The sequence below is a fragment of the Haliotis rufescens genome, unplaced genomic scaffold (assembly GCF_023055435.1).
Source record: "Haliotis rufescens isolate VD_foot unplaced genomic scaffold, xgHalRufe1.0.p SCAF_7, whole genome shotgun sequence".
Lineage (NCBI taxonomy): Eukaryota > Metazoa > Mollusca > Gastropoda > Lepetellida > Haliotidae > Haliotis > Haliotis rufescens.
Genome location: NW_025964361.1, coordinates 30,738,492 through 30,764,441, shown reverse-complemented (window position 1 = coordinate 30,764,441; position 25,950 = coordinate 30,738,492). Strand labels below are relative to the sequence as shown.

General features: G+C 39.6%; 1 protein-coding gene across 1 annotated transcript; it reads left to right on the top strand.

Moving 5' to 3' along the window:
• On the top strand, positions 1-7,494 carry LOC124148092 (alpha-(1,3)-fucosyltransferase C-like). Its single transcript, XM_046519030.2, has 2 exons — positions 1-61; positions 4,434-7,494. Exons 1-2 carry the CDS (start codon positions 59-61, stop codon positions 5,730-5,732), a joined length of 1,302 nt encoding a protein of 433 aa, XP_046374986.2. The 5' UTR covers positions 1-58; the 3' UTR covers positions 5,733-7,494.
• The last annotated feature ends 18,456 nt before the right edge of the window (positions 7,495-25,950 follow it).

Sequence of the window (25,950 nt, the reverse complement as noted above, 5' to 3'; positions counted from 1 at the left end):
TTCGCACGGATGGGTCGGTTGGAGAACTGTTGAGGGTTTGTTGAGGGCAGATAACTTCATGGTACGGATTCATTTATTATTTCTCTTTTAACCACAATCGATGGTACATGAGCAATAGCATAACATATGATATACAGAATGTGAATCAATGACTACATGTTTAGTTAATGCGACTTCAGATTGTATTCTGCATATATGACTATCTAGTTAACTCTGTATTTACAAATGCTAGGAACCTACCAAGTTGCTTTAAGTATTTACATTTAGGAGTACAATACAAGCGTTTTAGATTCGAAATGTTTGGGCAGTATTGATTATCGATATGTGTTATTCTTTGTTTTCTAAAAGCCTCATGATCACAACGAAATAAATGATGTGACCATTTGTGACGAGCTGAGTGTAGACTCGTGTCCCTCTCGAAGGTTTCCACATTGGCGTATGAACACGAGTACTACTTCAAACAGGAACGATAAATCTCATTCTACCCGCGTCTAATAGTAAAATTAATGTTGGCAGCAGGAAGTCTTGAGTGAATATCGTGACACGAAAGCAACTGTTAAATGCATTGTGTTGCTGTGGGCTAGGTATTTGCCCACAGCAACACCAACATAACTGATTATTCACGCGTGGTGTTGCAGATTGTCATTGAATGAGAGCAGGTATTGTAGATTCACCTGTAAATAAAGCCGACACTGTAATGAGATACAACGTACAAATGAGAATATGGGAATTATCATAAGAAGGCTGTTTTTTCTGAACTGTTCCCATTTTCCTACCAAAAGTGGCAATGCATTTAAAAGTTACATAATATTCACTCAAGTCTTCCTCAATCGACTTCAAACATAATTCCCATTGGTCATTTGGACACCGCATATAATATAATAAATATTTCGAGATTTGAGATATTCAGCCAGACGTTATCCAATGAAAGACGAATGCGGTTTTTTTCATACAATACGCGCATGTCTACCTGAACATCGCACACCTTGTGTCTCTTATGTGCCCAGTGTGATTAATGGAACGTATATGGAACTTTTGGGCGAGAATATTTTCCTTTGCTCAAAACTCATGTTTTTTCTTTAACAAATACATAGAGGTTTGTCTACAAGCTTCATGACACATGATTCAACACATTTTAACTTAATGTAACTAATTTGTAGCGTTAGTAAAATATTTCGCCTATGGGTGAAAAGGTTTAGCTCATGGGCAGGCCCATGGCGATAATATTTTCCTTTGCTCAAAACTCATGTTTTTCATTAACAAATACATAGAGGTTTGTCTACAAGCATCATGACACATGATTCAACACATTTTAACATAATTCAACAGATTTGTGGAGTTGTTAAAATATTTCGCCCGGGCAGGCCCATATGAGCATAGTTTAAATTTTGAGTTTTCGAAAGATTTATTTACATTTGTTCTTACTTTTAATGTTCAATTTTGTAAATACCTTTGGCTGGCGACTGGCGACAGCAAGGAGAGTTTCTGGACAAGTGGGTTTCCAAAATTAAAATGGGACGTCTTATATATGTAACAGGTAACTTTTAATTGCTAATGTCTTGGTATACCATCAAAAGTGATGTTTACACTGAATGTATTTCATGAAAGCCAAAACAAGCGATGGCTCAAATGAACGCATGTCGCAGTCAAGGGAGCCGATTCCTGAATGTAAACAAACACATGTGAAGATTTGATGAATCTCTCAAATATCATGACCCTACAAGTAACAACATCATTGAATATAACACAATTTTGTCCTCAGTGTACACAGCCGTGTCGAACAGACAATCTACGTTTTTCCACATGGCATAAACAAAAGCGTATTACCAAAATTAATTTAAATACTCAGGATTATATTGATCGAAGTACCCGTATCCTGACGCGCTTTCTGATTGGCTTGCGCCGTTTCAAAGCATGGCGGCAGGAGTTTATGACCGTACCCTAGAAGCCGGAAGTGGCTCTGTGCATGCGCAAGATGGTGGCACTTCCGGTTCCGTGGAGGGCGGGCGCATCCAAGATGGCGTCACTTTCGGTTCCGGGAGGGCGTGCGCCTCCAAGATGGCGGCAGTTCTGGTTCCGGGGAGGGGCGTGTGACACGCCCTCCCGGAACCGGAAGTGATGCCATCATCGATGCGCACGCCCTCTCCGGAACGGAAGTGCAGCTATCTTGCGCATGCGCAGAACCAGGCTACCAGGGTACTGTCCTCTACTACTGGCGGCCTTCGAGAGGGAGACGAGCCTTGTTGTAAGTAACGGAAACATGCGAGTGGTGGCGAATGCAATGCCTGGTGAGTTACATAATTTACAGAAGCGATCTTTTGTTCCATCTTCCGGTCTCAATGGGTGGGTTATGGTTTGATGTTCTTAATTTTAGTAGTGGGTATGATACTGATTTTGGTAGCAAAAGCTACTTTTCAAAACTAGGTATATGTTTAAACATTTGTAGTAAAGTCATTGTAGCATATTGCGGCTAAAATACGATCAAATTAATCTTTCATTGTTCTTTCTACAGCTGCTACAATCCAGTCTCTTATTAAAATGTCGGGGTGGATAAAATACGGCAGTTAGACCACCAGAGTTCAATTTATCTTCAACAGCGAGAGAGGGGAGACTTCGAGATAAAAGCTATTTAAGAAGTATAAATGGATTTATTTGTGACTACCACAGAATTAGAGAACGGAATTATGTCGAATGCAATTCCCTATTTTGACTTGTACAACATGCTCCCGTGCGAGGGAAATTTCATCTTGAAAGGGGCGCCGCTCATTGGTGGCTGGAAAGCAAATGCAAAATGCCGTGAATGAATGTATTGACTAGAATCCCAGGTACATGGGGTATATGTGGTGCTGAATCACCAGCAGTATTTACAGGGGGCAAACATGTAAATTTTATCACAGTGGACAGAGTTGGTCTTCGACTGGCTGTGGTGTAAAAGTCACTCACTCACTTGTGTGGGGAATTGAATGTTCATCCTCTTTGTTATTGATGAACAAATGATATTTTTTAAGGATTTATAATAGTGAAATAATAACTACAGCTTTATGTGAGCTGTAGCTATGTTGGAATGATATTAAATCATCCGATTAAACAGTTAAAACAGTTACAATTTGCAGATGTGTTGTTGTTTAACAAACACACATATTCAATTGAGGCTGGAGAGTAGCATGTTCTTCGCTATTTAAAAGATAGTATATACATACGCCACAGTGAGATTAATGTTTGCGTACTATACAGGTTGTGACTAACGATTAGTCTCTGAAAATGTATTATTTTGATAAAAACAAACAAGTATATTTAAATTGAAAAGGAACCCCAGTGAGAGGGGAGATTCAGACATTGGGACAAGCTAAACTTGCTTAATTGAGAACTATTGCATTACAGTAAGGGCTGGGCGGAAGGGCTAAACATATGGTTGGGGACTCTGAGACAGTGAGCATGTATCACCAGAACTCGCGAACGTTATTATCCTGTCTTCTTTCTGGCTAACCGTTTCAACAAATACAGCTGTATGTACGTCGTTTTCGCATCCGTGTCGACTTAGCCCGTTTGCGAAAACACACATATATTTTGTAAGCTAATGTATGTGGTGATTATTACCAATGATTATGATCAATTAAAAAAACAAACACAAAGACGATAATATTTTCGCTGTTATCTTGCATGAGAAATGATCTTGATTTTATATATTTTGTTTTAAAAATATTGAATATTTCTATGTAATGCCATTAAATCAACTTAAACATTATTGACTGGCACAACAGCAAACACACAGCCCCAAAAATGTCGATCTTGGTGGCGAAGCACTGCCTCATACCATACATATTATTCATAACTTCGAAACAGAAACAGTCGCGATAGAATATATGCAAATTCTCTATGAACTCTCTCCAGAATTAACGTTGTTCAGATTGTAATTGTTTGTTTTTCAACGCCGCACTCAGCAATATTCAAGCTGTATGACGACGGTCTGTAAATAATCGAGTCTGGACCAGACAATTCATTGATTTACATCATGAGCATCGATCCACGCCTTTGGGATACGATGACATGCATCAACCAAGTCAGCGAGCCTGACCACCCGATCCCATTAGTCGCTTCTTACGACAAGCATATCCTGACCCACTGGTGGTACCAATCACTAACACCTGTAAAGATATTTCAGCTATATGACAAGCATGAGTTGCTGAAGACCAATACTAACCGGGTCTTCACGGGGAAGAAATGCAAATAGAATAGATAGTAATAACGTCATGTAATCTTGATGACCATACCAGCTACATTATTTAAGGATTAACCAGTTCAGAAATAACTTACAATAAATATGTGTACAGTTACCTGCTTCCTTTAAACAGCTTAATGAATATTTACTATTAAATACTATATTCAGTGGAACTTTACCATATTTCATTGATACCATTTTCGTACAATTTCAGATGCAAGATCATCGAAAAGTCTTAATTATCCTATGTGGGGCCTTCGTGGTTACATGCTTCATGTACCTTTTCGCGTTGCCATCATATACCGGAAGTCACGGTTTTGTTTCTCCCCTTGATGAAGGAGTGCGTCAATTTTCATCTCTGAAGGCACACACGTGGGAGGATACCTTGATTGGGAAAATGACATCAGGATCAGACAGGGTTAAGAGTAACTCCTACACAATCTTACAACATGCTTCATCTCGGCTTGTCTTCAATGAAGCCATTACAAAGTACTGGAATCCAATAGATGGGGTCAATATGGATCTCCCATTCAAATACAAGTCCTTGACAAATTACACTGTAAATGGAACAAAGCTTATTGTATTTGATAATTGTCCTGACTGGTTGCGCTCATCACTTAAAGGTAAGATGAAGCTATGCAAATACAGCAACTGTTTGTTGTCAGAGAATCGCTCAATGATTGCAGAGGCAGACGCAGTCCTCTTCAATGGCAAATCGATAACCCCGACACCCCCAACCCGCACCCCGGGACAAGTGTGGGTAATATTCGCTTGGGAGAGTCCTGCTAACCTTGCACACACAATGACCACAATGCACATACTGAAATGGAGAAGAGTATTAAATTGGACTATGACATACAGAACAGACTCCGACCTCTTCGCGCCCGTGGGGATGTTTGTACCGACTCTGAAACTCCCCTCGTATCATCATCTTCTGAATATCGTGCAACGCAAGACGAAGGCAGTTGCTTGGTTTGTTAGCCATTGTAAAACAGCTTCAAGACGAATGGCATATGTCGAAAGGCTAAAGAAAATCATTGACGTTGACGTATTTGGACGTTGTGGGCCTGAGGAATGTTTAAAATCTAGTCCAGAATGCATAAACATGCTGAACCATACCTACATGTTTTATTTGTCGTTTGAGAACTCCTTGTGTAAAGACTACATCACGGAGAAGCTGTACAAGACATTCAACGTGCCCTGCGTCCCGATAGTCCGGGGCGGGGCCGACTACAAACACCTAGTACCCAATGGGACGTACATCGATGCAGCTGATTTCTCCAACCCGGAGTCTCTGGGCTGGCATCTCAAGGGTCTTATGTCTAACACGTCTGCTTACATGGACATACTCATGAGGAAGGAACAGTACAGGGTTTTCATGTCATCTCATGGGAAGCATATGGCATTTTGTGAACTTTGTTATCGACTTAATAACCCAGGTACTCTGTGGGACACACAGACAGATGTAGAGAAATGGAAAGAAGAATGCCATGCACCAAGAGATCTTGGCTAGGTGAGACCAAAAGGCTTAATGTTCGAATAATAAATTTACAGATTAATTAAAATACAGTGATTGTTGTAGGCCTTGAAGAGGCATGAGTATCGCAGGGACGGGGAAACAACTTTGTTTTCAATTGAAGCAACAAGTACCAGTGGTTGACGCCACCACAACAAAATGAGTACGTGGGTTCGAACCAATGTGCTTTTGGGTTATCATCCTTGGTCAGTGGATGCAATAATCCCGATCATAAGGGATACACCTCTTTGTCAATTAACGTGCATAAGTCTTAAAATTAAGAGAGCATGTTTTGATATTACTGGTCCACTTTTCAAAACGTTGATACTCTCACATTCACTCTGAAGATTGAGATCTTCTGTAACGACCCAGTTTGTGATTATAAACAGATGTTCAACAAACAACATACATCTCAATATCTAACTATACACAAATAAAATAGTTGAGGACCTCCTGTATATTTTACAATGACTGGTTGTACGAGCGTTGGCATTTAAACCCAAACAACAATAAGCTCGGAAAAACTAATGTTGTTTCATGAAGACACCTCTGACAATAAGAAAACATAAAAAGTTTATCCTGTTTTTCAATTTTAATCATTATCTCAAAAAAAACTCAGAGGCACTGTATTTGTGCAAAACAGGAGCCACAAAAAATATGTAGGTAAAGAATCAGGAACACAATTCCACAACATGATTCATGATGAAAAATGTAATTTTCAGTCCAAGATTACATTCATGACACAAATCATTGATAGAGGGAAACCCGCAATGTGCCCGAATGACAGCTTGCAGCCTTCGTCTCCTACCTCGAGTATGTCGTCTGATCTGTGGAAGAGGCAACTGCAGCCATTCTCCAATGAAAGCTGCCTCCCATCGGGCCAGAGCGTGTACCGATGGGTCCAGTGCCTGTACTCGACGCCCCAAAATGTCCTAAATATGCTATTGTGCTTAGGTGCAGGTGTTGCCACATCGGCATTCTGGAGAAAAGCCATTACTGCTCCGGAAATGTGGTCGGGTGACGAGTGGGTGGTTGTCGAAATAGCGTACAACAAATGATTGAAGGACGTTACGAATGTACCGATCATCATTGAGATTTCCTTGAATCCACCTTATGCGTCACAGGCAACCCCAAACCATAACGGAACCTCCACCATACGGTGTCGTAGGTTTTATGTTCCTGGGTGTGTAGGCCATATTTTATCCCTCCAAACCCTTAATCGGCCATCCGTGACGTGGGGAAGGAACCTCCTTTCATTAGACCAATGGACTCTTCGCCAAGTCCTCAGATTCCTAGCTCTCCGGGCCAAACACCATATTAAACGAATTTTCCGATGATGATCGGCAAGGAAGGGACGCTTGATAACCCTTCTGGACTTTATACCCGCCGATTTCAGTCGATTCCTCAATGTTCTGGTTGACATCCGTCTATTGGGTAACCATTGGCGTTTCAGAACAGAAGATGTTGCAAATGGTTGACGACGTACACGCTGAAGCAGGGCTATGTCTTCACGCCTTGACGCCATGCGAGGTCTTCCTGGGCGTAGGAGATCCTGTACAGCATTGGTGTGGCCGTGTGTTCGTATCAGTCTGATGATTATGATATAATGATATCCTTATTGGCGTGACATGCGTCTATCTCTCGCTTCCGTGGGATAAACATTTGAACGGAAGAGGCGTTGCACAGTACGTTGAAAGCACTGCTGTATTATTTCAACCATATATTAGACATCCCGGAATGTTCGTTTGTTCAGTTTTCAAAATTTTAATCGAGAAGTTTGTCAACATATGTTTCAAGCGTAGTCTGAAATGGAAGTCGCCAGGTTGAAACGAATGACGTAAAGCTCGAGAAAGCTGCTTTCTAATTAACTGATGTCGACTTCTTGTTAGTCGTTTCAGTGGTCGGTCAAAGTTCGCGAAGGGTCGTTCTGACGTGGCCCGTAATGGGATGTCCTCAGATCATTGTTTAGCGATAGCGAGAACTGAGATCTGATTTCAATGAGATTGACAGAACACCATTCTTGACATATTCAACACGAAACCTGCAGTAGTTACGAATGGGGATATTTCAGTATAACTTAGTTCCAGGTGTTCTTTGCTTGTTTCTTTGTGTATAGATAGATCTTGGATGATTAATGTTGTCTAATGCAATAGAACTAAGTTGTAGGCCTATACATACGCTATTAAGCACGTCCGTTTAAATTACATTACTTCCATTCTGGAAAATGTGCCTACAATATTACAACTTTGAAACAGAAAGTCAAATGTACCTAGATGCTCTTAAACAAAGTTACAATAAGCACTACAAACCGAACGAGCTCGAGTACCAGTGGCTAAAGCGAACAACGAGTAAAGTGTGTGAAGCCCATTTCTGGCGTCCCTGGCCTTATATAACTTACTTGAATACGTTATGAGCCGTAAAACCATATCCACTGACTACGAATTGAAAGCATGTGTTGTACGTTACTGTAGCATACTGTAAATACAGCCTGAATTATACTATTTGCAAGTCTTTCAAAGTGTGAATGACCATGACCAGTGTAAAAGTGAACTAAAAGTGAAATAAAATGAAGTATCCCACATTTTGGCAAGTTTCTCGTGACCTTGACCTTCATTGGAGGTTATCGACAATCTTCTCAAAAAGATACCGGTACAGTTCCGCCCCTCTCGAAATAAACTCTCCCCCACCCTACGAAATAAAATCTCCCCCCAGAATATTTCCTCCCCCGGTCGTTTTATAAATACTTGCCATGCAGTTGCCAATAGTTTTAATGTTAATTTGTTTATGTGTTTTTTTATTCATTTTTTTATTATCTCCTTTATTTTTTTCTGAATTATACATTTAGTTACTTGTGTGGGGTGTGGGGTGTGTGGTGGGGGGTAGGGGGTGTCCCACCTTTCCTTTCGTTTTTCATAATAATATATTTTTAAGTTGTATATAACGTATGAATCCCTTCTCAGATTTGCGCGGTTCCACCAACCGTTCAAGATAACTAATACTCTCTGTCAATGCGTTCAACGTGTAAATGCATTTCATACCTGATATACTGACATGGTCCCAGCTGGCAAACAAGACTTCTAAGAGCTTACTGTTTCGGAATAACTTCATCTATTCATCGGAGGCAACAGACTTTTGCAAACAATTGCAAACACTGATTTTCAGTGATCCATTCATATATTTGTACCGCTATTGTCAACGTTTACGCCAAAAGGAAATTTTTCGTTTGAAAATCGAACTTGGCTATTCTCTAGCATTGATGTTTCACATTTCTATGGTTGTTTACGTTATGAGTATTGGTTGATAACAACATCTGGTGTCACATGACACAAAATAATATGTGTATGCCTGAAGTAGATAATATTTTATTCAGGAAATAATAGCTAGAATTGGTTACCCGAACAGACTAAATGGTTATATTTCCCTTTAATATAACAGTGTTTCAACACACAAAAATGTTAAACAAACACACGTTTGTGTTTACCGTTATACTTGCCCATGTAGCCGTCGTATACATGTAAATATATAAATGTTGTGTACAGTCATGGGTGGAATTGAATACAATATTGAAATAAGGAACGTGTTCATGAGGCGAGACATTTCAAAACAATATACAATCTAAAGTGTTGAATATCTTCTTTGGTTGACTACAAACTACAGTTTTTACACGTGCACATACCTTAGCTACATCATAAATAATATATATTTCATATTTTTTTGTTATCTATAAATACCCACATCTAAAATCAACCAACATCCCAGAAATACAATTTCACGTAGTTAAAATTATAAATCTACTCAATAGAATACAAATGGATCCCAGAACGATGCTTGATTTCAGGACCGGAACTTAGGCAATCTAGACTTGTCAAATCATTCTTTACTTGGAGTCCGTTTCAAATATATTCTCTAGGATCTGGGGACAGATAGAGTAACACATAGTCAATGAAAACATTTCTTTAAAATATATTTTTTTTATTCGGAAGAACATTTCTCCTTCTGCTGTTATGGAATCAACTAAACTAGACTTGGTTAGTATGATCTAGACTTGCCTAGGAATTTAGTAAAACAGAATACCTAAAAAATATAAATTCCACAGTCATGGCGCAGGACCAGGCCTAGGAGACAGACTACCGCGTGAGTATTGCATTGAGAACTGACGGAATCCCGCTAGGGTCAGCCTGGGCCAAGTGTAATCGGATATGTTGCTAGGTCTCGAGTTTGAACTGTTGGCATAATAGAACAAGCTTGGGCACAGTGGTGCAACAAAGGGGTTAGTTTTCTTCCGGGATTGTTAATGTAGAGATTAAAGCATTATCAACGCACAATTTGTCTGTTTTAAAAAGAAAATGTGCTGTTGTGATTTCATATTCATAATAATGCTATGCTGTACCAGTACATGGATATTACTTGCTTGTACTCGAGGTACATTGATAACGTATGCTTGTAAAGGCTGGCATGGGACTCGGTGTAGCCGGTGTTGGTTTACTATCAACTATAATCACCACGCCTATCGTACTTGACATGGAAATAGCCGCTGGAGTCTCTGGACTGGCAGGAATAGCGATAAAATTTATTTCTCGTAAGTTGCCAAAGAAAGCATTAAAACATGATAATATTCGGATACTCGCCGAATGAGTGAGTGAGTTGGGTTTAACGCCGCTTTTAACAGTATTCCAGTTACATCACGGCGTGTCAGCTTAATGTGGGAGGAAAGCCCGAAGTGATGCAGGTCTCAGACGTTTAGCACTTCGGTGAAACCCACGGGCAGGGGTATGGTGCTGACAAACCTAGAAACATAATGGGGGCGAAGCGGGATTCGAACCCACAATCATAGGTTTCTGGCGTGCCCAAGGGACGCAACTCTGAACAGCGAATCGCGGCGCCTTAGACGACTGGGCCACCCGTGCCCCCGATACTCGCCGAAGCAAAGTTGAACAGCATTGAGGATCATATTTCAACAGCACTGGCTGATTGTAAGATATCCGAGGAGGATTTTCGTTCAGTGTTGTCAGAACTCACCAAATACAACACAATAAAGCAGGAGATTCGATCTTAATATCGTAAGATCAGTAGTATTAGCGAAGACGAGAAAAAAAGTACATAGAACAGGGGACACAAGCGCGTCAATTATTCCGTGCCAAAACCAAAGAACTGGTTGGAGATTAAAAATAGATTGTTTCCTATCATTGGATCGCACCGCATAACAAATCATACATTCATTTAAACGAATGCTTACATAAATATATAATATAGGAGAATTACAAACCAACAAAGGAAGAACTCGAAAAAGGTATCGAAGCATTTATGCGCAGGGACAAAATTATCAAATGGAGAGAATTACCACAAGGTATATATTATATCAATGATGTCAGACCAACCAAATACGGTCATCAATTGTTTCTTTCCAATTACCAAGAAGAGTATATAGTCTGGTCTCCTAGTAAAATGAACGAAGAACTTAGTAAAAATGTTGAATATCACTTTGTTAAAATATTATGGTATGCGTATGAGTAAAAATAATAGAGAATATTTTCATTACAATTTAGTTTAGTCTCATCATCGTTTTTGTGCTAAAAATTCCCTCTATGGTATCATTGATTGACTCAAGGTAGTGGTGAGCTAGAGTCAATTTAACTTAATCTCATGACGATCGTTGAATCGCATCAGCGTTTACACGTAAAAAAATCCCCCTGTAGTAGCAGTATAGGTATATAAATCTGGCTCCAGTGGGGTTGCGGCAGAATCACCATTACCTATACTACTTTCTATGACGTTCCTGGTAAGAGCTGAACATTTAATATTGGAAAAAGGCTCAGGGTAGATGAAATGGAAATTTGCAATAACATATTGTGTGATGCATAAATTGGGAGTACAAGTTAGTGAACAAATTCAATTAAACGAGTCACAGCACGACTGTATGTGTTCATGTTTCAACGCCATCATCACTGTTCGTGTGATGATTAACCGATCATTATTGACTTATAACACTGACTATTGGGCAATCTTTTTGTTCCAAAGGGAAATAACTCTCCTTTTGAAATGATATAAGCGACGGTCCAAACTGTCACTTCCGGTTTGGTTCCCGGATCAATGCGCGCTGCGACAACTACACTCTCCAACCCAGAGTTCCATGCGGCCTGTGTCATTTATACCGGTACAGTTCCGCCCCTCTCGAAATAAATTCTCCCCCACCCTACGAAATAAAATCTCCCCCCAGAATATTTCCTCCCCCGGTCGTTTTATAAATACTTGCCATGCAGTTCAATAGTTGCCAAACACTTCTGATAGAGACGATGTTGAGAATGTGGAGTGAAAAGGGCTTCACTTTGAGCACTGTGTTTTCTTTACTACCGCAATATGAGACAATAAAGTGGTATATAGGTGGATATAATATTAGTCGTTAGATATAAAGAATGTTTAGTAACTTAAGAAGTTCTAGGACAGTTATTAACACATGTCGTGTCAGCCCTATTACATTCGCGATTGTCCACTTCCAGAAAACATCCTGTGTTGGTTTAACATGAATTAGTAAATGTTAATTAGGGATGCCCATAACGTTAATTAATGAAAGACGAGTAGTCAAAACACTGTCATTTCCTGCCCAGGACATCACACCCCTACACGCTAAGGTCGGTGAAAAAACATTCTCATAAAAAAAAACACACACAGTCGGTAACCTCCCAAAACCCCTACATCCCATTTCCCCTACAGCTTAAGACAACAAAGTTCACGGTCCATGGCACTGCTAATCCCTAGTCTGTTACCTATTTCATACAATGGAACAACCCAAGAAACACGAATAGATTGAGATAAATATTTAATTACGATTACGATTTTATTCAAAATTCATAATACATTATAACAAAATGTTCATTTTTCAAAATTCATAATACATTATAATAAATTTCATCTCAAATGTTCAATTCACTCTTTATCCCAGAGTCTTGAGTAGGTGTCTGTCTGACGGTCGGGGAGTAAGGCAAAGATGAGGGGGTAGGTCGTGGCTCCGAGTCTTGCATGGATGATGTACACTTGATTCCACAGTCCAGGGCAGGCAGTGAACGTTCCATCCATGTATAGAATCTCTACAATGCCTCGGGACTCTCTAGGCTGCCAAACGCCAGAATCTTGTCATCATCACCGTCAGCAAACAGGAGAAAGGGTCGTCCATCTGCTGTCTGCGTCCAGGAATCCTGAAGATCCACCTCCGATCTTGTCTGTGGCAAAACAGGAATCGTCTTCTGTCTGTGCCGGTACAACGCGCTGCTCATGGTGGGGAAGGATGGCATCATTCCTGTCACATCGTTGTTCAAGTTGGAGAGTTCGTCGTTGTAGAGGGTGTGCATCGGGGTTGACTCTTCTCTCGCTCTCTTCCTCGGGGTGCTCATAAACCGGACCTTCTGGCTATCCTCAGGGGCATGGTTATGCTCTGTAGCATTCCTCATCACGGTTCCTACTGTCGTGCGTCTTCCTCTACATGTGGACTTGACACACTACCAGTGTACGCAAGTCAGTCTCTCGACGTTCTTAGTGTGAAGATAACCATCAAATAGGACTTGGGGCTTTCCTCTCTGTGACATAACAAACTCAACATTGTGGAGACCAGCCATGTTGATGTCATGTTAGTACTTACTTTACTTACTTTGGAGATTTAACGTGCGCTTTCCGACTGATGCGTATTTCGCACACGGGCCCGGCCAGGCCATTTAATGTGTTTCCGAAAGGGGCGAAAGTGGTCTGTGCAACCCAAGAGGGGGGTTTTAGGGGTTGCTTATATAGAATTTGGGAATTTTGAGATTTGGAATAGATGCCGATGGGACTGGGGAGGGGAACTAAGGGAGCTGGGTATGGTGGATGTTTGTTTGTTTATGTGATTTTGATTTGGTAGGTTATTGTGTTTTTAGATGCGTTTTATTAGTTCCGTTTTTATTAAGAATACGCCTAAGGCCTTGAAGTTTTCTAGTTTATTTTGTGGGTTTAGTATTGCTTCTAGAGTTAGAGCCTTGTTTAGATTGAGGGTGGTTTGTAATGCGGTTCGATGTGTTAGGTAGTGTGTGCAGTGGATGAGTGCGTGTTCTGGGGGGTTCTGGTTGTTTGCAGTGTGGGCAGTTACCTGTAGTGTGTTTTTTAATTTTTTTTAGGTGGTTATTTAGGTTGGTGTGTCCTGTTTGGAGTTTAGTGATTACTCTGTCGATTTTTTTGGATGGATGGAGAATTTTTGGTTTGGTTAGTGGTTTGCTGAGCACTTTTTTGATTTGGCTATTTGAGTTTAGATATAGGTTATGCCATTTTTTTGTGATTTTTTGCTTGTTTACACTTTTAATTTCTGAATTTGAGATGGGTAAGTTTAAGCTTATTTCTGGGATTTTGAGGGATAGTTTAGCTGCTTTATCGGCGTTTTCATTACCGTATATTCCTACGTGGGCGGGTATCCACAAGAAGGTTATTTGTTTGCCTGCCTTAGTTAGGTCGTTGGAGCTTTTAAGTATTTGCTTTATTAATTTAGGTCGGTTTTTGGTATTTTTGTTTTGGGGGGCTTGCAGTCCACTTAGGGAGTCGGTAAGTATTAGGATTTTTTTTGTTTTTTGGATTCTTGATTATGGAGGGCTGAGGCCATGCCCATTAGTTCTGCCGTCATGTTAGTCAGTTTCAAGTATCTATATACTAAACCTAGCCATCTCAACTGTAAATCGTCACATCTCAGTTTCTCAGTGTAATAATTGTTTCTTCCTATTGTTATTTTTGTAATTTCTAGAAATTGTCTTCTCACCATACAGGCATCTTTCATTACACTTACATTAATTCTTCTTTTTTTTTAAACTTTCCTTTAAGTCCCCTAATCCCCTAAAGCTCTACCCCTTTCATTTCTACTACCTCTACTCCAGACCTTAATCTCTCCTTTAGGTGAGTTCATAATACCAGACAGGTAAATGCCGCGTGTTGTTTTAACTAATTGTAGGGGAACTGGGTTGTAGGGGAAATGGGATGTAGGGGTTTTGGGAGATAACCACACAGTCATGACTGTAGATTCCCTTCGTCTAGCTACAAATCCCTGTGATGTATTAAAGGTTGAAGAATTTTGAACTGAACTGTCCGAAAGTTTATATCTAAAATGTTGGAATTGGATACAGTGATAAAGTCTTATATCAATATGTAGACTCATAAATATTGGTTTTATGTTTCAACGGAGATATGATATTTTCTTATGAAATATCGCGTATTAGTGTAATTTGCATGCTTTATTCATTGTACCATTCTAAACCATGTGAATGTTGTAATATCAGTCAATCGGATGGGAAAACAGCCCAATCCTCGCTCTATAAAGGACCATGTCAATCATTTTGTAAGTTGAAATGACCTCTGATTCTTTATGAATACTTTATAACAGTTTATTCATAAACTTAATGCTTCGTACTATAGGCCTGTGGCCTCTTCAGTGCTGAATAAAGATTGAAAATACATCAGTCAATCAAAGATGAAGGTAACTTTATACATCAGAGTTCTTTAGAATTAGTTCATGTTTTGTTCTTAGACTAACATTTCAACCATCGATTGTGTTCACATGTAGACTCAAACTGGTATATTAAAAAAATGTATACAGACAACAACAACTGTATTAGAAACAACAAGTTCTGTAGAGACTCTTGTCTCCCATCCTTTGTTTGGTATGATTATGTCTTATAATTATTTTAGGATGGAAGGTACAGTTACCAAATAAAATATTCTGAAATATCAATTCATTATGACCATATTTCATAATCTATTTTTTAAAGTAACCCACCTTACATTAAAGATAACTATTTAAAGAATATAGTACTTAAAGACATTGCAACAAACCGAATAATCAGGGGGGAGACTTTATACTGAGGGGGGCCCGAAATATATCCGCCCGGGGGAGATTTTATTTCAGAACAGATTCGCCGGGGGAGAATCTGTACCGGTATAAAATCTCCGGGGGGAGAATTGGTACGGGGTAGAGTTTATACCGGGACACCGGCGGCTGGGGGCCCCAAGGAAGAGGAGAAACCGCAAGAGTGAGGGCAGTTTTCAAATGTACCAACTGACTTGTAGAGCTCGCCGATGAGACTGCTGATCTGCTATCCATTTAGAACAAACTTGTATATGCCTTCAAATATATGCCATTCGCCAAAAGCTTTTCTCTGTTATATTGTTCCCCTCTCAGATAACATCGGTCAAGGGGGAACGGGTGGCCCGGTCGTCTCAGGCGCCGCGATTCGCTGTGCAGAGTTGCGTCCCTTGGACACGCCAGAAACTTATGATTGTGGGTTCGAATCCAGGTTCGCCCCGATTATGTTTCTAGGTTTGTCAGCACCATACCCCTGCTCGTGGGTTTCACCGAAGTGGTAAACGTCTTGGAACTGCATCACTTCGGGCTTTCCTCCCACATTAAGCTGACACGCCGTGATATAACTGGAATAATGTTAAAAGCGGCGTTAAACCCAACTCACAAACTCACTAACATCGGTCAAAACGAGTGCCAGGCTCAACAGCATGACCAGAGCGACCTTCTTTTCCCTCGAATTTGGACAAAAGATACGCAAAGGTCGTTCTCCTGACACTTCCCCGGAGTAATGTTGTGTGCAGCGTTAAACAAGAAAAACAATAATAAATACTCTAGTCATCATGTGCACAATCTCTTTGATGCCTACTCCATATTGTCATCCAATCATATGTCAGGAAAAAATCAGGTCTGCACATGAGGTATATCAGGCAGTGGAAACCCAATTGCAGCTGTGGCAGAGCTCAAATATAAGCAAATATACTCAACAACAATAGTTCCTGTGACAACAATATTTTAGTGTATTTTTCAAACAATTAAAGTTTGGTTTTCAATATTGAAGTACATGTATTGAATCAAGTCACAAAAACGCAACTGCTACAGAAAAGCATGTATTCCATGCAAAAGTTGACTTTTATGCAAGGATCATGCATTTCACTACCCAAGAATGGGTATAAAAACATGTGCCTTAACGGGATTCATTATGCAATGTTTAGCATCGTGCTGACAACCACTCAGAAAAACAACAAAATCACGCAATTATTCAACATTACGAAATGCCACGCCTGTCCGAAAATGAGCGTCTGCAAGCCATTGAGATGCTTGAAGCAGGATCGAGTCAACGTGATGTTGTAAGATAATTTTACGTCCACAGACAAATGCAGTCAGAGATCATCCTTGGAGTGGAAGGCCACGCGTAACCAATAATCGACAAGACAACTGGATTCGAACAACACACCTACGAAATCGATTCCAGCCAGCAACAGTGACTGCAAGAAGCATCCCTGGCCTTCGACGAATATCTTCACAAACCGTACGTCGTCGCCTCGAATTGTCGTCAGAAGACCCGCCAGACGTCCCATTTTGACAGGAAACCACCGCCAAGCACGTCTACAGTGGTGCAGACAGCGTCTACACTGGACGGCAATGCAGTGGGGACAAGTTCTATTCACTGACGAGTCTCGTTTTCACCTCAGCCACAGCGATTGACGGATTCCAGTGTACCGACGTCGAGGTGAACGTTACGTCAATCATTGTGTCATGGAAGAAGATCGGATCGGGGGCGACAGCGTTATGGAATGGGGTGGGATTACAGCAAGACAGAGGATCCGTTTGATAGTGGTAGAGGGAAATCTCAATGGACAGCACTACCGCGACGAGATTATGGCCCTGTTGTTCTACCGGTTTATCGTCGTCATTGCCCAGGCATTACCTTTCAACATGACAACGCCCGGCCTCATATTGCTCGACTTGTTCAGGACTCTCTTCAACAAAACAACATGAATGTCATCCCCTGGCCGACTCGCTTCCCTGATCTCTCACCAATCGAGCACATGTGGGATTAGATGAATCGGCGCCTTCGACGTCAGCCACGTGTTCCACAGACACTCCAGGAACTTCGAAACATGCTCCAGCAGATATGGACAGATATCCAACAGGACTGTGTGACGCCTGGTCCATTCCATGAGACGAAGATGTGTTGCTTGCATCCCAGAGGTGGACACACACGCTATTGATTTGTAAATTGACATTGTGGCTTGTTGATGTTTGTTTATGAAATCACGCCTTTTCCGAAGTCAGTATGGAAAATTGAACCATTTGAACCCTTACAGGTATCTTTTATCTGTTGCAAACCGAAATTGTTTCAGATTTGATAAAAAAACATAACTTTACATTGAATCTTATTCAATGTCACAGGAACTTTTGTTGTTCAGTATACATTACATATATCAGCCATATCACATCGTTGATTATCCGAGTTTTACATTTCCATCTATATTCCTCATAAAAGAATGGATATATTACGCTATGGATAAACTTGAATGGGATTATCACAGCAACATTTGCAAATAGTTTGGAACAGGCAAATCTAAATGAAAGAACCTATTTCAGTCATCCCCAACAACCTTGAGTGTTGTGTGTGCGCACGCGCGCATGTGTTGTTTAACACTGCACTCTGCATTGTTCAGGCTAATGAGGGCATTTTGCAAATAATTGAGTCTGGACCAGACTAGCCATTGATTGACATTATGATCATTGATCTACGCAATTGGGATGACATGCATCAACCAAGTTAGCGAGGCTGACCACCCGATCCTCTGTCGCCTCTTACAAGCATGAGTTGCTGAAGACCAGTCATAACCCGGATCTTCACAAGACACAAGCTGGACACCTATTTGTGACCCAAGTCCACACTGAAAAATAACAACAGCAGCAATAACAACAGTTTTACAGAGATTTATTTTGTAAGAAAACTCACAAGATAGAAATAGATGAATACAAAACTATATAAATGTAGCTGACGGATTTCCTAAATGAAACGGGTAATAAGTGCAAAATCAGACAAAATTTGGTTTAAAAAGTTAAATCCAATTTGATTTCGATCATGGCCTGAAACTCATGGACTTTACCACTTTTGATCAGAAGTAATTCTGTTTGCATTGAAGATTTCGATGCTTTCTCTTGAGCATACAAGGAGTGAGCAAAGCCTTTGTGCTTAAGTCAAAGTCAACAATTTATGGACAGTAGAACACATAATTATAGACCCCAGTAGTAAAAATAGTCAACACTAATCATCACACATCAAAAGTTTGTTTTTTTCATTTTCTTTCACAGTGATTTTTAACAACAATTATTTCATAACACTTCACCAATTCAATTTTATCACCAATTACAGGGGAATAATGTGTACACAAAAACAAGGACAATTAAAGGATATATTCAAGAACAAGTGTAATCATGGCTATAATAGCCATGATACCTGTGTGTTGTCATTGCATTTGTTTCTATCCTAAAAATTATATGGTGTAAAGGCATGGTTTTCATCAGGATGGGCATGAAGGCAAAACTGTTTCCTTAAAGTGTGAATCTTTTAGAACCATGCCCATATGTGATACTTTGCATCTTACAATCATTTTTAGCAATGCCCAAGCTCCTCACAGCAATAGCTCCTTGACAGAGTTCAAGGAGCTCTCTCTACCCTTTTCTGCCTCAAGTTGGCTTACACTCATGCATGGAATTGTCTTTTTGCAAACGACTGACCGTTATTTTTACAAACAATGACGGTCATGACACCAAATGCTCTTCTCCCAGTTAAATTGCTTTCTATATGTTTGTCAATTAGAATTTCTAGTTAATTTTAACTATCATGTAATTAGCATAGTGAGAATGGGATTATTTTAATCTTTATTAAACAAGCGTAAATGCAATTTGGAAATAGTCTGTCGTAAACCTTTTCCCAATTAAGAATTGACCTTCACTTTGTGTGAGTTCATTAGAGTATGAACCTTTATAGAGTGAGGGCCAAACTGTATGAACGTCGGAGCTTGCGACACAAGTATTAAGACTATGCACCAGCTGTCCATTTTCATCAATCACTGGAAGTTGCAACATTTGGCAATCCTTTAGCTGGTAGATATGGTCTGGTTGGGCATGTTATTTCAGGAATGTCAAAGTCAAACAGATGGCACAATATCGGAATAAACACTTGTAAAGACATAGAAAAAATAGTGTTTCGTAAAGGCCACAGATACATTCAGTTAGATCCATCAAGAAGGGTAGGGACTGACATAAATTCAGGAAAACCTTGCAAATCCAGAGACTTTCGTTTTCACCTCATTGTCATGAACACATTCCCTGTACTGGGACTCTCTATAGCAGAGTGAGTGAGTGAGTGAGTGAGTGAGTGAGTGAGTGAGTGAGTGAGTGAGTGAGTGAGTGAGTGTGAGTGAGTGAGTGAGAGTGAGAGTGTGTGTGTGTGTGTGTGTGTGTGTGTGTGTGTGTGTGTGTGTGTGTGTGTGTGTGTGTGTGTGTGTGTGTGAATGTGTGTGAGTGAGTGTGTGTGTGTGTGTGTGTGTGTGTGTGTGTGTGTGTGTGTGTGTGTGTGTGTGTGGTTTCACGCTGCTTTGGTACAGAGCTTGGGACTAAGAAGGATTGTTAGGGTTCCTGACCAGCAAGGTCCTGTCTGAGAGGGAACCACTGAAGTGCATACAGGTGCTGCTGGTTGAGCTGGAAGCTTATGGGCAGGGATGGGTGGAGGAGGTAGGAGGAGGAGTGTCACTGAAAGAGGACTCTCAACTTGAAACACATATGTCTCTGCCAATTATGCTGAGCTTACAATACATTACCAGAAGTTTATTCCTGTCATTATGATGATATCAAATATATCTACTCATGACATAAACATGCTCATACCTCCTTTTGCTTTTATTTCACCATAATTTTCTTGTTTTAGCCCTAATCTAACCATAAACTTTACAAAAGTATACCTACAAAAAACAATCAAATAGCTGTGTTTGATTAATAATATCTTTTCAACTCAGACATTTTATGCGTTTGTCAAAGTTAGAAGTAGCTATTTAGAAAATGAATGTCAAACTAACCCAGGCAACATTTATGGATCATTTTGTCACTGGTCCCTTGACACATGTATATTGATCAGACAAGTCCAAACTAGTTTTGAAGTATAATTGGATTCTTGTTCTGATTTTATCACAGCTGCATACTTCAGATTGATCATAATAGTGTTCACTATTTGGTCAACTTTCTTTGGTCGGGCAAATAATTTAATGATTAAGATTAGCAAGTGGAACTCACACACTTATCTCCGACAAGGAGTTCATCCTCCTTTGATATGCTTTGGCAATGCATTAATATCTAGTTAGATTGGCATGGTTTACAGTTGCAATACTATCAAAATGGAATTTTGTTTTGTGTTGCATTACTATCCAGACCATGGAGTTTAAAGTTGCATAATTTCTTTGTTGGAATGACATGGACACAGAACCTCCACATGCCTGCTTCATCAAATGTGAGGTTTCAGAGGCGTGATGTTAGTCATGCATTACCCACTGTGGATGACACAAATGACTCAGTCCCCTATTTTCATATTGGATATACCAATAATATCACAAAGTTTACAAACCTGAGGGAACGCATTTTATATAATATGCCCTCCAGCTGTGATATGATGCACCAGGCAAACTAGTGACACGAGGAATGATCCATCTGACTAGCGAGTGAGTGAGTATGGTTTTACGACACTTTTAGCAATATTCCAGCAATATCACAGCGGGGGACACCAGAAATGGACTTCACATATTGTACCCAAGTCGGGAATCGAACCCGGGTCTTCGGCGTGATGAGCGAACGCTTTAACCACTAGGCTACCCTGGCTACTATGACTAGGAACAAAATGAACGTTAATATGGGACCGACTCAAGGTATTCATACAGTCGGAATCCTACTCTCAAATGTTCCAATATCTCAAACCTATTCTTCAGTTCTCACGAAATAGATACAAATAATGTTTGTTTGTTTGTTTGTTTGTTGTTTAACGCCACACTCAGCAATATTCCATCTTATATGAAGGTGTTCCATAAATAATCAAGTCTTGACCAGAAAATCTACTGATTGACATCATGAGCATCGATCCATGCAATTGGGATACAATGACATGCATCAACCAAAGCAGAGAGCCTGACCACCTGATCCCTTTAGTCACCTCTTACGAGAATCATAGTCGCTTTTTACGTCAAGCATGGGTTGTTGAAGACCTATTCTACCCCGGATCTTCACGGGTGTAACAATTTGACTACTAATCTTGAGATGGCACTACCTTGAACCATTGAGTCCCAGCACTGACTTGACTATACACTTTTGTACCCTTATCTCAAAGTTGGTATTTGTCACATAACAGTTTTTAGAAGCACAAAAAAGCAATTCTCATGTATATGTAAAACACCTAACTCTGAACAGGTATCTCTCCTATTCAACATCTGAATTCAAATATCAATAAAACGTATTAATGAATGGAACTCCAAGATTATTAAAGGAGCCCTAAGGTCGTGAAGGTGCTCCAAGGCCATAAAAGGAACTCCTAGATTATAAAGACTAAACAAAAGGATTGAAATCCGATAATAGATATCTTTAAATAAGGCATTTGCTATATTCCTTGTCCTGCATAAAATCCTGTTACCAGGATTACTTAATTGTATCCTTTGTACCCAACCATTCCCTTTTCCCTCACCATCTCAAGCCTTGATTCAGACACTTTGTACACAATAATTCTATGTGTCTCAATAGCCCATTCTCATATTGTTTTATACACTTGGTTCTTTGTCATAAATGTGCCTGCAACATATCCTTTGTTGACGATCATACTTACTTTCAATAAACAAAAAGAACCCAGAACAATTCACACAAAAAACAATATTTCTCGTGAAAAAATGTTAACACAAAGTTGATGCACAGTGTACGGCTAACTTGCCTTCAATGGGTCATGTGTTAAAGTTAAAACATGTCTTCCTAGTTTGGGTTGAAAATTTAAAACCATGAGGAAGAGAATTAAACAAGTTCAAGGTCTTGTATTTTCAACTAGAATCCAGGAGGAGTGTTATAACTTACTTAGGATACAGTAGGTTACAATACAAAACATGATATGAGAGGTTGCAGGCTCTATTTGCACCCTGGAAATATTTATGTAAAAAACTGTGACTCTTTACCAGTCAAAATATCAACATTAGATGCATGTTTAACACGATGATCATAAATCTTTGGTGGTAACACTCTTCAGTCATGTTAGAAAGTCAAGGGTATGGATGTCCTCCGTATGGATACTAGCAGATGACAGACTTTACACTCTTTAAAGAACCCTTAAAGGGCAAGTTCACACGGAAATGAACCAATTTTTCTTGTACTTTTTCCACATTAAAAGTGTTAACATAGAAGTGTCATAGACAAAAATATAAAAACATCATATTTAATTAACATATTTTTTGCATTAAAAGGATTTATATTTTTCACATTTACCAAGTGTTCTATTTCCATAACAAAAACACCATGGCTTATGCCCCTTGCAATATGACGTCATTGGTGCCAATTGATAAACATTATGACGTCATCATGCTTTGTTAGAGCCGCTTCACGTGGTGTAGGTACAGTTTTGTGATTCTAGCGTCTCAGATGCCAGCCAGAATTGTGTTATGCTGAGTCACCACTGCGCCGGAGTGTGTCGTAGGCCATGTTGTTTTACCGAAAACTTGTACTTGATATCTTTTGCGTTCAGAATAGACAGGGACCCAGTTGAATTGGCACCAATTACGTCATAATCTAAGGGGGATAACTCAGGCCTGTTTAGCTCGAAAAACGAAGGCCTCATAACGGCATATCATTTTCACACTATTGTGAGCTTCCTACTTTCACTGTGAAAAAAATGAGTTTACATTTTCAAACACAGACATTAACTAATTCTAAAATTGCGTTTTGTTTAGAAAAAGAAAGAAAGTGATTTTTGCGTGTACACTTCCCCTTTAAGAACAATAGGACGACATCACTGTAGGTAAGGTCCATAAACAGTTCATCTGTTTTGACCTGAAATAGGCACTCGTCATGACCACACCGCATCACGGATGATGGAGGAAAAGAGCATGCAAGCCCATGAAGTATTGACCATGCTGCCTCTCATGCAGCTCAGTATGTGGGCTGTAATATTATGTTGCATGACAAGCAATGACTTCAACACATGACACACCCAATCCAACTACCGAGCCCTGTCACAAGCTGTACGAGACAACACGGGGATATGTATATGTGTCATATAGTTAGAACTAATGGTATGACTTTGTGGAGGTGACTTGTATTGTACTGACAACACGACCAATACAAGAGGAGGAGGTTTAAATGATTGTTTTATGTTATAGCAATGTTCAAATATCTCTGAACAAAATTATGATTTTTCACTAATTTCCGTGGCAGGGGCACAAGGTTTAGATTCCTAGATAAATCCCAGTAACACGTGCATCTTGACACTCAAACCAACCCTGCTGCCAATGGATCGCCATGACATATACATGAAACTGATACTTGTAATCAACAACAAACTACAACACCTGGAGAATCCAATACTACACAGTGTGCACTAGAAGCACCAGATAGCACCAAAGACAATGACAAAAACATCTTGTAAATAGAACATGTAGAATAAATGCTGTTTCTCCACCATCAATAGTGTCATATGCAAACACATGTAGAGCCAGAAACAGTAAAATGTAATACTGACAGAAAGTCTTTGATTTTGCATCTCAACAAGTTTGATTTTTCACTGGGATTGAAGTCTGCTCTATTTGTTAAAGCTGTAGCTTAATGCTAATCTGACAACACTTCAAGCATCTTTAAGTAAAATCACTACAATCTCACAGTGTCTTATTTATGAAAGATGACAATAGATGGACTGAGATTATTTCTGTGTGATTGAGTGGGTTTGGTTTAACACTGTTTTGAACAGTATTTTAGTTATATCATGGTTGTCAGCTTGATGTGGAAGGGATCCTGACGTGATGCAGGTATAACACATTTACCACTTTGGCGGAACCAAAGAGCATGGGAAACATAATCGGGCGTATCTGGGATTTTTTCGAATCCACATCGACAGCTATTTAGCATGCCATGGGGATGCAGCTATGCATTGCAAATCGTGACAAAGACCACTGGCCATGGTCTGCCTGTTGTTGTGAATAGTTATATTATCTTGCAAATCAACTTGTGATGTACGAATGCATCAGTTGTCATCTACATCTTTGGCTACATTAATGTACAGATGTAGGGGATTAAAATATTGAATTTTCTTTGTGACATTGAGAAATCGTTCATCTGACAAGGTTGCACAACACCAGCTGTCTTATCCTCAAGCAGATAGAGGAACTCACCAACATGATGTTAGAGTAGGAGAACATTAGTAGTGGTACGATACACCCTTGCACCGTTGTATCACAATTTTTGGCTTCTCAATACAAGTATCTATCAATGTCGCACACTAAGTAAAAAAATATTGACACTTGCATTAAATGTTTGCTTTAATAACTGCTACACTAAACACTAATTACTAGTGAAAATTAGTTGTGAAAACATAAATATTTTCATCCATTCCACCATACTTGACACTACCAACTGTAAATCATGGGTATGTCAGTTATTTGGCCAACCTGTCTTTGAAAAAGATGGCTTATGCACCACAGATAACAGCACATGCACGTATCATGATACATATCAGATCGTGAGCAAGGTATCATGATACGTATCAGATTGCACAGTTGGTGTATCGTCACAGCCCTAGAGAACATTCGATCTATTATTTTTACTGCCATGTCAATATTGACAAAAAGAGTAGAGGGCAGTACAACATGTACAACAGTAGAACACTTTTTGAATTGGGCGAGAACAGAATCTGAAGCTAAATGTTGTCAATTGCATTAAAATACACAATATGATCACAGGACTTCAAATATCCCAAGGTTCGGGTGGCTTGTGCTAAATAGTAAATATACTCAATCAGCAAAGGTAAATATGACAACTCATCAAGTTACTTTTACTGGAACAGCATTCATTAATATAATGATCACACAAGGGATACATGCAATAATTCCCAAAAGATATAATCAGTGTTCGAAGTTAAGTGGTCCCGGGGTCTTTAATGTTTACTACTATAGTACTTGAATCAAGGGATCATCTATATCTTTCACTCTTAACACTTGGGTCTGGAGACCCCTTGCATTTCATGCTTAATTTCGAACACTGTATAATCATTTGATGAAAGATTGTCAGATAAGATAAGATATTCCACTCCAATTTTGATAGGTATATTTTTTTATCTTTCCATGATAGACAAAACTTATTCTCATGTCAAGTGTATTTTTATGT